Source organism: Sparus aurata, chromosome 2 (assembly GCF_900880675.1).
Source record: "Sparus aurata chromosome 2, fSpaAur1.1, whole genome shotgun sequence".
NCBI lineage: Eukaryota > Metazoa > Chordata > Actinopteri > Spariformes > Sparidae > Sparus > Sparus aurata.
Genome location: NC_044188.1, coordinates 1,454,401 through 1,468,468, shown reverse-complemented (window position 1 = coordinate 1,468,468; position 14,068 = coordinate 1,454,401). Strand labels below are relative to the sequence as shown.

General features: G+C 42.2%; 1 protein-coding gene and 1 pseudogene across 1 annotated transcript in view; both read left to right on the top strand.

The window, feature by feature from the left end:
* LOC115571049 (deleted in malignant brain tumors 1 protein-like) overlaps positions 1-3,625 on the top strand; it is a 28,848-nt gene extending 25,223 nt beyond the window's left edge. The window contains 3 exon segments of the mRNA XM_030400074.1: positions 35-358; positions 2,651-2,733; positions 2,995-3,625. Of these exon segments, the coding sequence (XP_030255934.1) occupies positions 35-358; positions 2,651-2,733; positions 2,995-3,105 (518 nt within the window). The 3' untranslated portion in view covers positions 3,106-3,625.
* A 3,425-nt stretch (positions 3,626-7,050) lies between these two features.
* LOC115571041 (scavenger receptor cysteine-rich type 1 protein M130-like) lies at positions 7,051-12,612 on the top strand (annotated as a pseudogene).
* Positions 12,613-14,068: the final 1,456 nt, after the last annotated feature.

Genomic DNA, 14,068 nt, shown 5'->3' with positions numbered 1-14,068 from the left:
TAGAGACTCAGGCAATTTCCAACTTTGTTCACAGATTTTCTGGCTCAGTCAGTCATCTCCTTCTCCCCCCACATTGACGGGTTGTCCGAGAACAAGCAGCTTCAGGTGCTGCTGGGCTCCAGCTTCACCATCAGCTGCTCCATCCTGCCCCAGCATCCAGGAGGCTCTTTCCAGCTTATTTTGACCAACTCGGCAACATCACAGAACTACACCCTGCCAGCTGTCAATCACTCTGCCCACTTCCTGTTCTCTGCTGCAGACCACACCCACCAAGGGGACTACAGCTGTGTTTATCACGTCTATGCTTTCTCCCATGAATTCTCCTCTGAGAGCCGCCATCTCTATGTTGCTGTCGCAGGTAACTTTACAGAGAATCTGAGTCATTTTATGTTTTTGCAAACCACAGATACTTTCATTTGTACATACAGTATATATAGCCAAAAGTATTCACTCACCCATCCCAATAATTGATATCAGACGTTCTGATCACTTCCATGGCCACGGGTGTATAAAAGCAAGCGCCTAGGCATGCAGACTGTTTCTACAAACATTTGTGAAAGAATGGGTCACCCTCAGGAGCTCAGTGAATTCCAGCATGGTACTGTGATAGGATGCCACCTGTGCAACAAGTCCAGTCGTGATATTCCCTCGCTCCAAGATATTCCACGGTCAACTGTCAGTGGTATTATTACAAAGTGGAAGCGATTGGGAACGACAGCAACTCAGCCTCAAAGTGGTAGGCCACGTCAAATGACGGAGCGGATGCTGAGGAGCATAGTACGCAGAGGTCGCCAACTTTCTGTAGAGTCAATCTCTATAGACCTCCAAACTTCATGTGGCCTTCAGATTAGCACAAGAACAGTGATTAGCGATTGTCATGGAATGGGTTTCCATGGCCGAGCAGCTGCATCCAAGCCATAAATCAGCAAGTGCAATGCAAAGCGTGGGACGCAGTGGTGTAAAGCACGCCGCTACTGGACTCTAGAGCAGTGGAGACGCATTCTCTGAAGTGACGAATCACACTTCTTCATCTGACAATCTGATAAACAAGTCTGGGTTTGGTGGTTGCCAGAAGAATGGTACTTGTCTACCTGCATTGTGCCAAGTGTAAAGTTTGGTGGAGGGGGGATTATCGTGTGGGGTTATTTTTCAGGAGCTGGACTTGGCCCCTTAGTTCCAGTGAAAGGAACTCTGACTGCTTCAGCATACCACGAGATGTTGGACAATTCCATGCTCCCAACTTTGTGGGAACAGTTTGAGGATGGCCCCTTCCTGTTCCAACATGACTGTGCACCAGTGCACAACGGAGGTCCATAAAGACATGGATGAGAGAGTTTGGTGTGGTTGAACTTGACTGGCCTGCACAGAGTCCTGACCTCAACCCGATAGAACACCTTTGGGATGAATTAGAGTGCAGACTGACAGCAAGGCCTTCCCGTCCAACATCAGTGTGTGACCTTACAAATGCTTTTCTGGAAGAATGGTCAAAAATTCCCATAAACACTCCTAAACCTTGTGGAAAGCCTTCCCAGAAGAGTTGAAGCTGTTATAGCTGCAAAGGGTAGATCGACGTCATATTAAATCCTATGGATTAAGAGTGGGATGTCACTTAAATTTGTATGCGAGTCAAGGCAGGTCAGCGAATACTTTTGGCAATATAGTGTATCATAGATATTATATATACATTGAGTGAGTCATATCACATTGATATTGTGTGTATGTGTGCTGACTTTATGTCAAAAGAAGGAGGGGGTGATGGTGGAGTGATGGCTAAGCACGACAGCTGGCAAACTGGAGTGAAACCACTGTATATTTTGGACAAGATGTCCGGGCATTAGATAGTGGCCACAAACCCAGATATTTATTTTGATGAGATCTCTTGACATTTTCCAGCCGTGTTTGTGGCAACAAACTAGATATTTTTAATCAGACATTGGGACATTTCCAGCCATGAAAATTACAACAAAGTCAAATATTTTTGACAAAACGTGGGCAAAGTTTCCATCTGTGTTTGTGGCTGCAGAGCTAGACAAGCCAAAATATGATTTTCTTAACCATTTGTGGTTTCCTGTAACAATGGTCATTTTGAAAACACTAAGGGAGATGGCAGCTTTTATACCCGAAGTATACAGACAAATCTTTTTACAACCATAACCATAAGTGGTTTTTGGGCCTAAACCTAACCAGACCATGATTACAATGCTGTCACATCAAACTGAGCCTAAAGCAATGCAAAGATGCAACCTGATGAAATGTGCAACATATCCGTGTTTTGCAGAAATGTATGATGCCAACATTTGAAAACACTAAGCATTATTTATTACCTTAAATTTCTTTATTCTTAATTATCCTCCTATTCTCTATGCACTAATTTTTATGATCTGTTGTCTTGTTGTTGAATGTTGATGTTTATCGTGCAGCTGAGAAACTGAATTTCCCTCTGGATAAATAAAGTATCTATCTATCTATCTATCTATCTATCTATCTATCTATCTATCTATCTATCTATCTTTCTATCTAAACATTAAGTAAAAATAAAAGGTTTGAAAGCTAAACATAATGAATTTGGTTTGATTTAAAACATCCAATAAAGCAAAGAAAACAGCACGTTTCACTATGAACTGATGTAATAACTGTGAATCTGTTTCAGCCTCTTCAACAGATCTGATCATCAGGCTGGCACTCGTAGTGCTGATGGTGGCGTTCAGTGTTGCCATGTTTTTCTACTACAAGGTACACATCAGTGGAAGTGACTGTCGTGGTGTAATATGTAAAACTCAACTGTTCACATGGGATCACAGTTCAGTGTGTGTTTGGTACAGCTGAGAAAACAGAAGCAAAACATTTTGAGTAACTTCATTATGTACCAAACACTTCCAGTACTGAAGAAGCATGTTGCCCAAGATGTTTCTGAGGCCTCTGGCAGAATTAGGAATACTTCTTTGTGTAGAAGTATTTTGTGACTTAAATACATTTTTTGACATATCTCTGTAGGCCAGCAGAAAGCAGATGCCGAGACGAGAGGACAATACTGAGCTCGATTACCTTGTTGGTGCTCAAGACGGGCAGGGTGGAGCCGAAGAGGCAGGAGTCGAGGGGCCATAGTGTCACACATCCAGGTTTTCCAGGAGAGGACTCAGTGCTGGGGTCAGAAGAGGTATATGTCAATTTAACAAAACAAAACAAAACAAGCTAGTTTGACAGACGTTTAAACATTTGTAAATGACAATGTGCTTTCCCTGCTGTATTCTTACATTTCAAATTCTTGCACTGACTGATTAAAGATATAATGCAGTGAGTGAAATGTAACATCTTTTTGTGTGATATTGTTTCCACCAAAGTTACATTTACATTATTAAAGTGTGTTATTTGACATATGACGGCAATTTATGAGCTGACATGCAGCTTCTTCTTGGGGCCACAAAAGGGTTCATAGCTATATTTTTCCACATGCAGTTGTACTCCTGCAAAGATAAAGATAATTGTTGTGAATGTTTTGAAATGAGGATTTTACTGTCTGTCTTCTGCATTTGGGGACATTTGCTGAAAAAATACTCCATACTTAATCTGTAAACAAGTAGAAAGTGATGAAATTTGTTTCGCAATAAATTCAATCTGCATTGACTGCAAAGTGTGGATGGTTTTGTTGTTATCATAATTAGTTTTTTAGCAGCAGGAACTCTAGTTAGAAGTGTTTCTGGATTGATTCTCTTCTCTTGGACCACCTCGGTGTTAACGGGAAGAAGTCAGCACTTTTTTGACAAGAAAAACAGAAACCGTTGACGGGACGTTACCGACTGGAAGAGCAACAAACAAGAATAAAAAGCAAACTGTCTACGTGACAATCACACAAGCAATGAAATTGTGCAATGTGTTTCTATAAAAGCAGCCATAACTGATTTCTTGGCCACCTTGAGAAAACCTGACATATTATCAACGTAGAAACTTTTTATGGTTTGGAGGCTTGTTTTTTTAATTTAGAGTGCAGGGTTGATGCCTTAAACCAGACCTAGGTCAACTGATTAACTGTTTCTGATTTGTTGATGTTATGGAGCTGTAACAGTTTTTGTAACTTCACATGTTCACGAGGACTGTTTTGGAAAAGATAAAGAGTTTGAACTTGCAGATGGACGGACGCTGGAGGAGCAGTTTGAGTTTCTATTTTATTTGATCATTTCGTTCCACTTTAATTCATCTTTGCTCCAGCGGCCATGCAGCATGAGTGGAAACAGAGTAGCTTTCAAGACTAATCGAGGTGAGTGTTTGATATTCAAAAGATAAAGACTTTGGGTGGAGTTTCACCTCATTTATAAAACTCAGAATAACTCAGAATCTAAGTAAGCAAGAAAATGTTCAGGTCTATAAAATCATGTGACACACACCTGTACACAGTCCTCTCATTATAAGTACTCGCCCCGGGTGAATTGTGCATGTGTGTCCTCCTCCCAGTGTCACCTATGCTGACGTTTTAAAGAGTTTCAGTTTAAATATCAATGAGGGAAAGAAGGAAAAGGTAAAATTGTGGTCTGCAAGGTCAAAGTAGGACTGGGGGTTTAAAAAGGACCTAAAGAAATCATACAAGGTCATTTCAATAAGGGAATCCAAAACAACAGGCATAATGGTGCTTTCATGAGGGCTGTGATACTCCAGACCAAACACTCCCCCCAGTAGCCAGAAAGTCCAGAGTGGTCATTATTTGGACCCGTTCTGCCGCCAGGAAGGTCATATTAATAACTGGACCCAATCCAGCCCAGATTTCCAAGGAACTTTTCACTGCACAGGACTTTCACTCCGCAGACTGCTGTTCCTGTCCAGAGTTATTTTAACTACTGTAGGGAAGTTATGCCACATACATAATGTAACTTAAGTTATCAATGTGAAGTTATACAGATGTGAAGCAGCTTCACGTTTACCGGAACATACTGTAGTTCCAGTAAATGGCTCAGCAGAAGCTGAAATTGAACTGACAACAATCTTTGATAAAATCATCAAAAGAGCACAGGATGTCAGTTTGTGATCAGCTCAGGCAGCTTCCTGTTTGCCCGTCATAGAGATTAAAAGTCAAACAGGAAACTGCACATTTGACGAGAGATGATCAAGACATAAGATCAACAGACAGACAGTCAGTGAGAAAGAGTGACAGGCTGTTCGGACAACACCCCAACTGGACATGAATCCCGTAGACCGACTGCTGCTGTTCACGTTGCTCTGGAGCTCAGGTACGACCTCGGCCATGAAAACTTCACTGCTTTCTGCACATCATGAGTTTGGATTGTCTGATCCACGGGAGAATAAGCTATATTCATTCAAGCCAATATTTCAAACTTCAGGAAATAGGGTATAAAATGATGAAGAAGTCTAATCTGGACTAGTTAGGCTGCTGATAACTCACTATAAATCACAAATGGATCTTATTAGAAAGATATCATATTTTCAAGGATGCTATTGGTAGTTTTTTGGGGAGGTCTGTTCTACGCTTACACTTTGTTTTATTGCTGTTGAATGTTCTTTGTAATGTTTTTATTTATGATCCTGACAGCCTATATAGCATATACAGTATATCTAAAGTGTGTAAGAAATGTTGTATTTTAATATTTTCATCACATTGACAGAGTTACAGTTACAGTTGTAATCAAAGACTGGAAGATGACTTTCAGCTGCAACATTATTCATGAAATCTTGGTCATAATGGGGATATTGCCATGGAAATGCAGAGACACTGCGCAAATGAAAATCTTACTTTTTGCTAAACTGTAATAGTAACAGAAGTAGGTTCATTTTCAATGGCTTCATATTCTGTAGCTTCTTACCTTTCAAATGAGACAAAAATATGCATAAAAGCCTTATTCCTGATTATTTTAGGAGTGTTTATCCTGAGGCTAGGAAGAGGATTTAACCCTTTCAGCCTCCACACTGGTATCAACATGTTGCCCTTTCCACATCTGTCCAGGAAGCAGTTTATGTTTTTGCATTTGATGATAAAAGAAGCAATTTGGGGGCAATCTGTCACTTATTGCAAGACATATGCAACCCAGTTGCCAGAATAACTAAATGTTTGACGTTGCAACTTCATATATCTTTTTTGTGTTCATGCTGTTAAGGTTTTTGCACAAAAAACACTTGGTTAGGTTCAGGAAAACAATCATGGTTTGGCTTGAAATACCTGTTTTAGTAGCCACGATCACAAATTTCAAATGGTCAGACTCATTGTGAAAAAGATCTGGTTTTGTTCCCCAAAAATTGCTGACAGTATCTCCAGGTTCCTTAAAAATATCCAGTGGTGAGACTGTTCGGAAGCCTTGTTGGCTTGTAATAATGCCAACACCATGACCCTACAGCTGTGGATGTGAAAGGTGGCTAATAAGCTTATACTGTGAATGCAATATGCCACATTTGGTACACATGTCAACTTTGGACGTTATCTGTAGCTTTCAGCAATGTTTATACATTTTACATGCAACCATCATCGAACATAGACATTAGAGGCCTGTTTTAGTTTCCCAATTTTACTGTTTCCTCATTGTGCAGTAAACCCATGGTGCTAAGAAAGAGCTCAGAACATTTGACACTATCCTTTAACAGAGTAATGTTAGGAGATAAACTCTTCCTCGAGTTCCTGCATTTGAAAAGATTGAAGACAAAATCCACAATCCTGTCATGCAACCACCACTATCGATCTAATTAGTGCCTTTATTTGAAATGATTGTGTTTCGGTATCAGGATTCTCCCCAGGTCTCCTGACAGAAGAAACCGGTACTGCCGAAGGTAAACTGACACACTAAATATAGGCCTAAATGAAGAATAAAAAAAAAAAATTATAATATTATGTTATACTAACAACTCTTACCCGTGCTTAGAGATTGATGACATCCAGTTGGCTGGAAGATCCAGCCGCTGCTCTGGTGAACTACAGGTGAAGAGCCAGGGTGTTTGGACAGAGGTGGATGACCGTGACTGGAACCTCAAGTTAGCAGATGCAGTTTGTAGATATCTGGACTGTGGTTCTGTGGTTGAGGTTTTTCCAAACAATCCCACATTTTTATCCTCATGGAGACTGATGCCATTCTGTCTAAATTCTGGAACCGAACTAAGGAAATGTTTCATCAAAAGGTCCATAACTCCTGGTACCAGTCTGGGGATCACCTGTTCAGGTAATGCCATCAGAAGCCATAACACAAAAACACCAACCACAAACAAGCTCAGAGTCTAAGAGGACTCAATTTTCAGTCTTTATCTAATTGACCCGATGCTGATGCAAAGTCAGGTGAAGTTTCATAGTCCACAAAACATTTCTGAAGCTTCACAGCAAAACAGTGTATCAGCTTTCTCCTCGACAACTTGAGTAACTGAAGACTTTTAAAACAGACTTTTAAAACAGACTTTTAAAACAGAAAAAAACAGAAAAAAAAAACATTTATGTTCTCTTATTCGTTCTCTATCTTTTCCCTAAAAGACTCCATCAGGCTGGTGAATGGAAACAGTCTGTGTTCAGGCAGACTGGAGGTGAAGTCTAACCAGAGGTGGTCCTCAGTGTGTGAAGATGACTTTGACCAGCAGGATGCAGAGGTGGTCTGTAGGGAGCTCGGCTGTGGGGCTCCTTCAGTCCTCCAGGGGGCGCTCTATGGAGAAGTGGAGGCTCCAATGTGGACCAAAGAGTTCCAGTGTGGAGGCCATGAGTCTGCTCTCCTGGACTGTAGAACCTCAGGCTCAGATAGAAACACCTGCTCACCTGGCAAAGCTGTTGGACTCACCTGCTCAGGTAGGAAAGGAGCTGCAGCTTTGATCTGATTGGAGTTTCTATTAAACGTGACTTCTTTTTCACCCCATCTTTTACTGTTGTCTGCTCAGAGCCTGATATTGTCCGGTTGGTGGGAGGATCCAGTCGCTGTGCTGGTGAACTGGAGGTGAAACAACATGGTGTGTGGAGAAAAGTGGATGAAGAAAAGAGTCAGTGGAATCTAAAGACAGCAGCTGCTCTGTGCAGACGACTGGACTGTGGCTCTGCTGTTTCAACAGGACGGATAAAGGATAAATTTCCCCAAACTGTACGGTGGATTAGATCAACTTGTCTTCAGTCCGGGTCTGCAGTTAGAGAGTGTATATCTACAAGAATTAATTCAACCGATCACAAACTAGAGGTCAAGTGTTCAGGTAACACCAGCAGACACATCAGCTGTGACGGTTGTCTTGTTCTTTACATGTCTTTATGTAGCAGATCCGAGCCACACTAGATCAAGGTGCAGTCATCAAGGATAAGTGCTCAGTTTTATATTCCACTTGGCGTATTGTTGCAGGTATATGCAGGAAGACACAAGTACATAGAAAACTAGAATGGTAATTCAGAGCAGATACCTCTGTGAAAACAATACACCCAAAAATTCAATTCTCCAATCAAAATGCAGTCATGAGTTGTCCTGCAAAACAAAATGTTGACATAAGCTTGAATGAATCAATTTCAACCAGTAATATTATGCCATCCACCCAACAGTCAATCCTTAACTTTGAGCAGTGAGCGAGTGGCATAGAGCTAAGATTTCATATCAGAAAGACGTCGCTGTACCGAGTTCAAAACTGAACGCGGCGGGTGTTTTGGATGGAATGGTTTCGACAACACACAGAGGTGGTTTCAGAAGTTTAGCTACTACTTCCTTGTTTAGTCATGCAGCTAATGTTAGCGGTCCTATTTGCTTAGGACCCAGGTTACAAAGAGCTGAACCCGGCAAGAAAGCTACGTTGGTACTGTATTCCCTGTGGTCCAATTGTCTGCAGTCATCTTCAGATGCTGTGTTATAGTAATGACTTTATTAACCCAGAAGGACATTCTTGTGCCAGGGATTGTTCCAAAAATTTAAAGTACAATAGAAAAAACAGAAACAAAGGGGAGGTCTTGCTCAGGCCGTGTTTGTCGAGCTCTCTTTTCACTCCATCGTTAACTAGGAGCTCCTGGTTCAGCAGAATTGGCTGCAGTGACATGTTGTAGCATGGAAGGAGGTGCAATTCACATTCAGTGCCAATGCTATTAGGTATAATAAAGTGAAATCAATATCCACGACAAGTCCCTCCCTACCTGACAGTTTGTACAGGTAAAATGTAAATATGAGGAAGTAAATAACACTCTTATGGACTTAAAAAACCCTTGACACGTCCTTTAACCTGCATCATAAGTTAATGGGGTCTATTATGGGCCAAGACCCATCCTCCATTCAAGTTTTGAGAAATCTGTTACCTAGTTTTTGTTTAATCCTGCTGACAAACCAAACGTGAACCTTAATACAGAAGTAGAAATCCTTCTGTCTGTTGCTGTCTTTCTTCAGACTTCATCAGGCTGGTGAATGGAAACAGTCTGTGTTCAGGCAGACTGGAGGTGAAGTCTAACCAGAGGTGGTCCTCAGTGTGTGAAGATGACTTTGACCAGCAGGATGCAGAGGTGGTCTGTAGGGAGCTCGGCTGTGGGGCTCCTTCAGTCCTCCAGGGGGCGCTCTATGGAGAAGTGGAGGCTCCAATGTGGACCAAAGAGTTCCAGTGTGGAGGCCATGAGTGCTCTCCTGGACTGTAGAACCTCAGGCTCAGATAGAAACACCTGCTCACCTGGCAAAGCTGTTGGACTCACCTGCTCAGGTAGGAGAGGAGCTGCAGCTTTGATCTTATTCGACTTTCTATTAAATGTGACTTCTTGTTGATCTTTTTACTGTTGTCTACTCAGAGCCCGATATTGTCCGGTTGGTGGGAGGATCCAGTCGCTGCGATGGTGAACTGGAAGTGAACAAACATGGTGTGTGGAGAAAAGTGGATGATGCAATGAGACAGTGGAATCTGAAGAGAGCAGATGCAGCGTGCAGACAACTGGACTGTGGCTCTGCTGTTTCAACAGGGAAGATACAGAATTTAGCACCCGTACCTGTCTGGAGGATAAATTCAACTTGTATTCAGTCCGGGTCTGCAGTTAGTGATTGTGTATCTTCAACAACTGATTCTGCCAAATACCACCTGGAGGTCAAGTGTTCAGGTAACACCAGCAAACACATCAGCTGTGATGGTTGTCTTGTTGTTTACATTTTTTCATTCCACAGATCGAAGCCTCACTACATCAAGTAGCAGTCATCAAGGATAAGTGCTTAGTTTTATAGTCCAGGTCACCAGAGTGACACATTGTTGCTGATACATGCAGGAAGGCATACATGCATAGGGAAGGAAGAGGCAGCATTCAATTATAGAAGTTATTCAGTCATCAAGAGAGAACACAGCAGAAAAGTTTCATACTATCACCTGCTGATTGTAGAGAATGTTCCTGAACCTGAATACAGAAGCAACACTCTTTCTGTCTGTTGCTGTCTTTCTTCAGACTCTGTCAGGCTGGTGAATGGAAACAGTCTGTGTTCAGGCAGACTGGAGGTGAAGTCTAACCAGAGGTGGTCCTCAGTGTGTGAAGATGACTTTGACCAGCAGGATGCAGAGGTGGTCTGTAGGGAGCTCGGCTGTGGGGCTCCTTCAGTCCTCCAGGGGGCGCTCTATGGAGAAGTGGAGGCTCCAATGTGGACCAAAGAGTTCCAGTGTGGAGGCCATGAGTCTGCTCTCCTGGACTGTAGAACCTCAGGCTCAGATAGAAACACCTGCTCATCTGGTGAAGCTGTTGGACTCACCTGCTCAGGTAGGAAAGGAGCTGCAGCTTTGATTCTACAGCAAGTTACGTCATTTATTTAACCAATTATTCTCTTGTAACTCTTCAGAGCCCAATGACATCCGGTTAGTTGGAGGATCCAGCTCCTGTGTGGGCAGACTTGAGATGAAACACAAAGGAAACTGGAAACCAGTGTCTCTCCCGTTATTTTCAATATGGGACATGATGTCTGTAGCGGTTGTATGTAGACAGCTGGACTGTGGCTCTGCTCTTTCAACAGAAACATTACATGTGAGCAAGACAGATACATGGGAAGTCATGACTTCCTGTGGCCAGTTTGAGTCTGCCATCAGGGAATGTGTATCAATATCGACTTTTTCTTTCCGAGGTACTTTGAAAATTACCTGCTCAGGTAAAAACCAATAACTAACAGTAATCCTTAAAAAAAACAACAAAGCAGTAGCCTCCTGGGGAATATATTTTGGCGTTTTAGTGTTTTAAATTAGTTACTTTTTGAAAAAAAAAACTAACCCTAACCCTAACCCACCAAAATAACAAAATCACTGTCATCTTTAACTACAACAACATTTCATTAATTTCTCTCTTCCCCAATAGACTCTGTCAGGCTGGTGAATGGAAACAGTCTGTGTTCAGGCAGACTGGAGGTGAAGTCTAACCAGAGGTGGTCCTCAGTGTGTGAAGATGACTTTGACCAGCAGGATGCAGAGGTGGTCTGTAGGGAGCTCGGCTGTGGGGCTCCTTCAGTCCTCCAGGGGGCGCTCTATGGAGAAGTGGAGGCTCCAATGTGGACCAAAGAGTTCCAGTGTGGAGGCCATGAGTCTGCTCTCCTGGACTGTAGAACCTCAGGCTCAGAGAGAAACACCTGCTCACCTGGCAAAGCTGTTGGACTCACCTGCTCAGGTAGGACAGCTTCATGTTTGATTTTACTTGATCTAATCAAAATGTCTTTAATTCTTTTCATTAATTAGTCTCCTGTCTCTGTCCAGAGCCTGATAATTTCAGGTTGTCAGGGGGAACCAGTCACTGCGATGGCACATCAGAGATGAAACACCAGGGAGAGTGGAGACCAGTGAATAGCATCGTCTCTGGATGGGACCAGAAGTTAGCATCTGTTGCGTGTAGACAATTCAACTGTGGTTCTGTTGTTTCAACAAAAATACGAAAGCCTTCAGACAAATTCTACTGGTGGATCAGCAAGACCTGTGTTCAGTCTGATTCTATACCCCTGCTGCGGGAGTGTTTAATGATGCCTGGTGAATTCCACCCGCCTATCAGTCTGGAGGTGATCTGCTCAGGTAACCTTGAACACTGAATTTCAGTGAATTATATATTCTCAATAGAGACTCACGCAATTTCCAACTTTGTTCACAGATATTCTGGCTCAGCCAAACATCTCCTTCTCCCCCCACATTGACGGGTTGTCTGAGAACAAGCAGCTTCAGGTGCTGCTGGGCTCCAGCTTCACCATCAGCTGCTCCATCCTGCCCCAGCATCCAGGAGGCTCTTTCCAGCTTATTTTGACCAACTCGGCAACATCGCAGAACTACACCCTGCCAGCTGTCAATCACTCTGCCCACTTCCTGTGCTCTGCCGCAGACCACACCCACCAAGGGGACTACAGCTGTGTTTATCACGTCTATGCTTTCTCCCATGAATTCTCCTCTGAGAGCCGCCATCTCTATGTTGCTGTCGCAGGTAACTTTACAGAGAATCTGAGTCATTTCATGTTTCTGTAAACCACAAATACTTTCATAATAGATATATGATCTTTTTTACATTTCTACAACATGAGTCCAATCACACTGACATTGTGTGTATATAAGCTGACTTTTTTGTCACAAGAAGGAGGGGGCGATGGTGGAGTGAAGGCTAGGCACGACAGCTTCCAAACCAGAGTGAAACCACTGGATATTTTGGACAAGATGTCCGGGTATTTTCTGGCCTTGTTCGTGAAACCGGATAATTTCGAATAGAGTTGGAACAGTTTCCAGCCATGAAAATGGCAACAAAGCCAGATGTTGTTGGTTTCCTGTAAAGATGGTCATTTTGAAAAACACCAATGCAGATGGCAGCTTTTATACCCAAAGTATACAAACAAATCTTTTTCCAACCATAACCAGAAGTGGTTTTTGGGCCTGAACCTAACCAGACCATGATTACAGGGCTGTCACATCAAACTGAGCCTAAAGCAATGCAAAGTTGCAACCTGATGAAATGTGCAACATATCCGTGTTTTGCAGAAATGTATGATGCCAACATCTGAAAACACTAAACCTACATGAAGCAAAGACATCAGCATGTTCCTCTATGAAGTGATGTAATGACTGTGAATCTGTTTCAGCCTCTTTAACAGATCTGATCATCAGGCTGGCACTCGTAGTGCTGATGGTGGCGTTCAGTGTTGCCATGTTTTTCTACTACAAGGTACACATCAGTGGAAGTGACTGTCGTGGTGAAATATGTAAAACTCAAGTGTTCACATTGGGATCACAGTTCAGTGTGTGTTTGGTACAGCAGAGAAAACAGAAGCAAAACATTTTGAGTAACTTCATTATGTATCAAACACTTCCTGTACTGAAGAAGCATGTTGCCCAAGATGTTTCTGAGGCCTCTGGCAGAATTAGGAATACTTGTTTGTATAAAAGTATAATGAGGGGAAGAGCCGTTATTTTGTGACTTAAATACATTTTTTGCCATATCTCTGTAGGCCAGCAGAAAGCAGATGCTGAGACGAGAGGACAACATAGAGCTTGATTACCTTGGTGGTGCTAAAGACAGGCAGGGTGGAGCAGAAGAGGCAGGAGTCGAGGGGCCATAGTGTCACACATCCAGGTTTTCCAGGAGAGGACTCAGTACTGGGGTCAGAAGAGGTATATGTGAATTTAACAAAACAAAAGTTTGACAGACGTTTAAACATTTGTAAATGACAATGTGCTTTTCCAGTTGTATTCTTATACTTCAAATTCTTGCACTGACTGATTAAAGAGATAATGCAGTGAGTGAAACGTAACATCTTGTTGTGTGATATTGTTTCCACCAAAGTTACATTTACATTATTAAAGTGTGTTATTTGACATATGACGGCAATTTATGAGCTGACATGCAGCTTTTTTTTCCACATGCAGTTGTACTCCTGCAAAGATAAAGATAATTGTTGTGAATGTTTTGAAATGAGGATTTTACTGTCTGTGATCTGCATCTGGTGACATCTGCTTAAATATACTCTATACTTAATCTGTAAACAAGTAGAAAGTGATGAAATTTGTTTTACAATAAATTAAACCTGCATTGACTGGAATGTGTGGATGGTTTTGTTGTTATTATAATTTGTTTTTTTAGCGAGCAGGAACTCTAGTTAGAAGTGTTTCTGGATTGATTCTCTTCTCTTGGACCACCTCGGTGTTAACGGGAAGAAGTCAGCACTTTTTT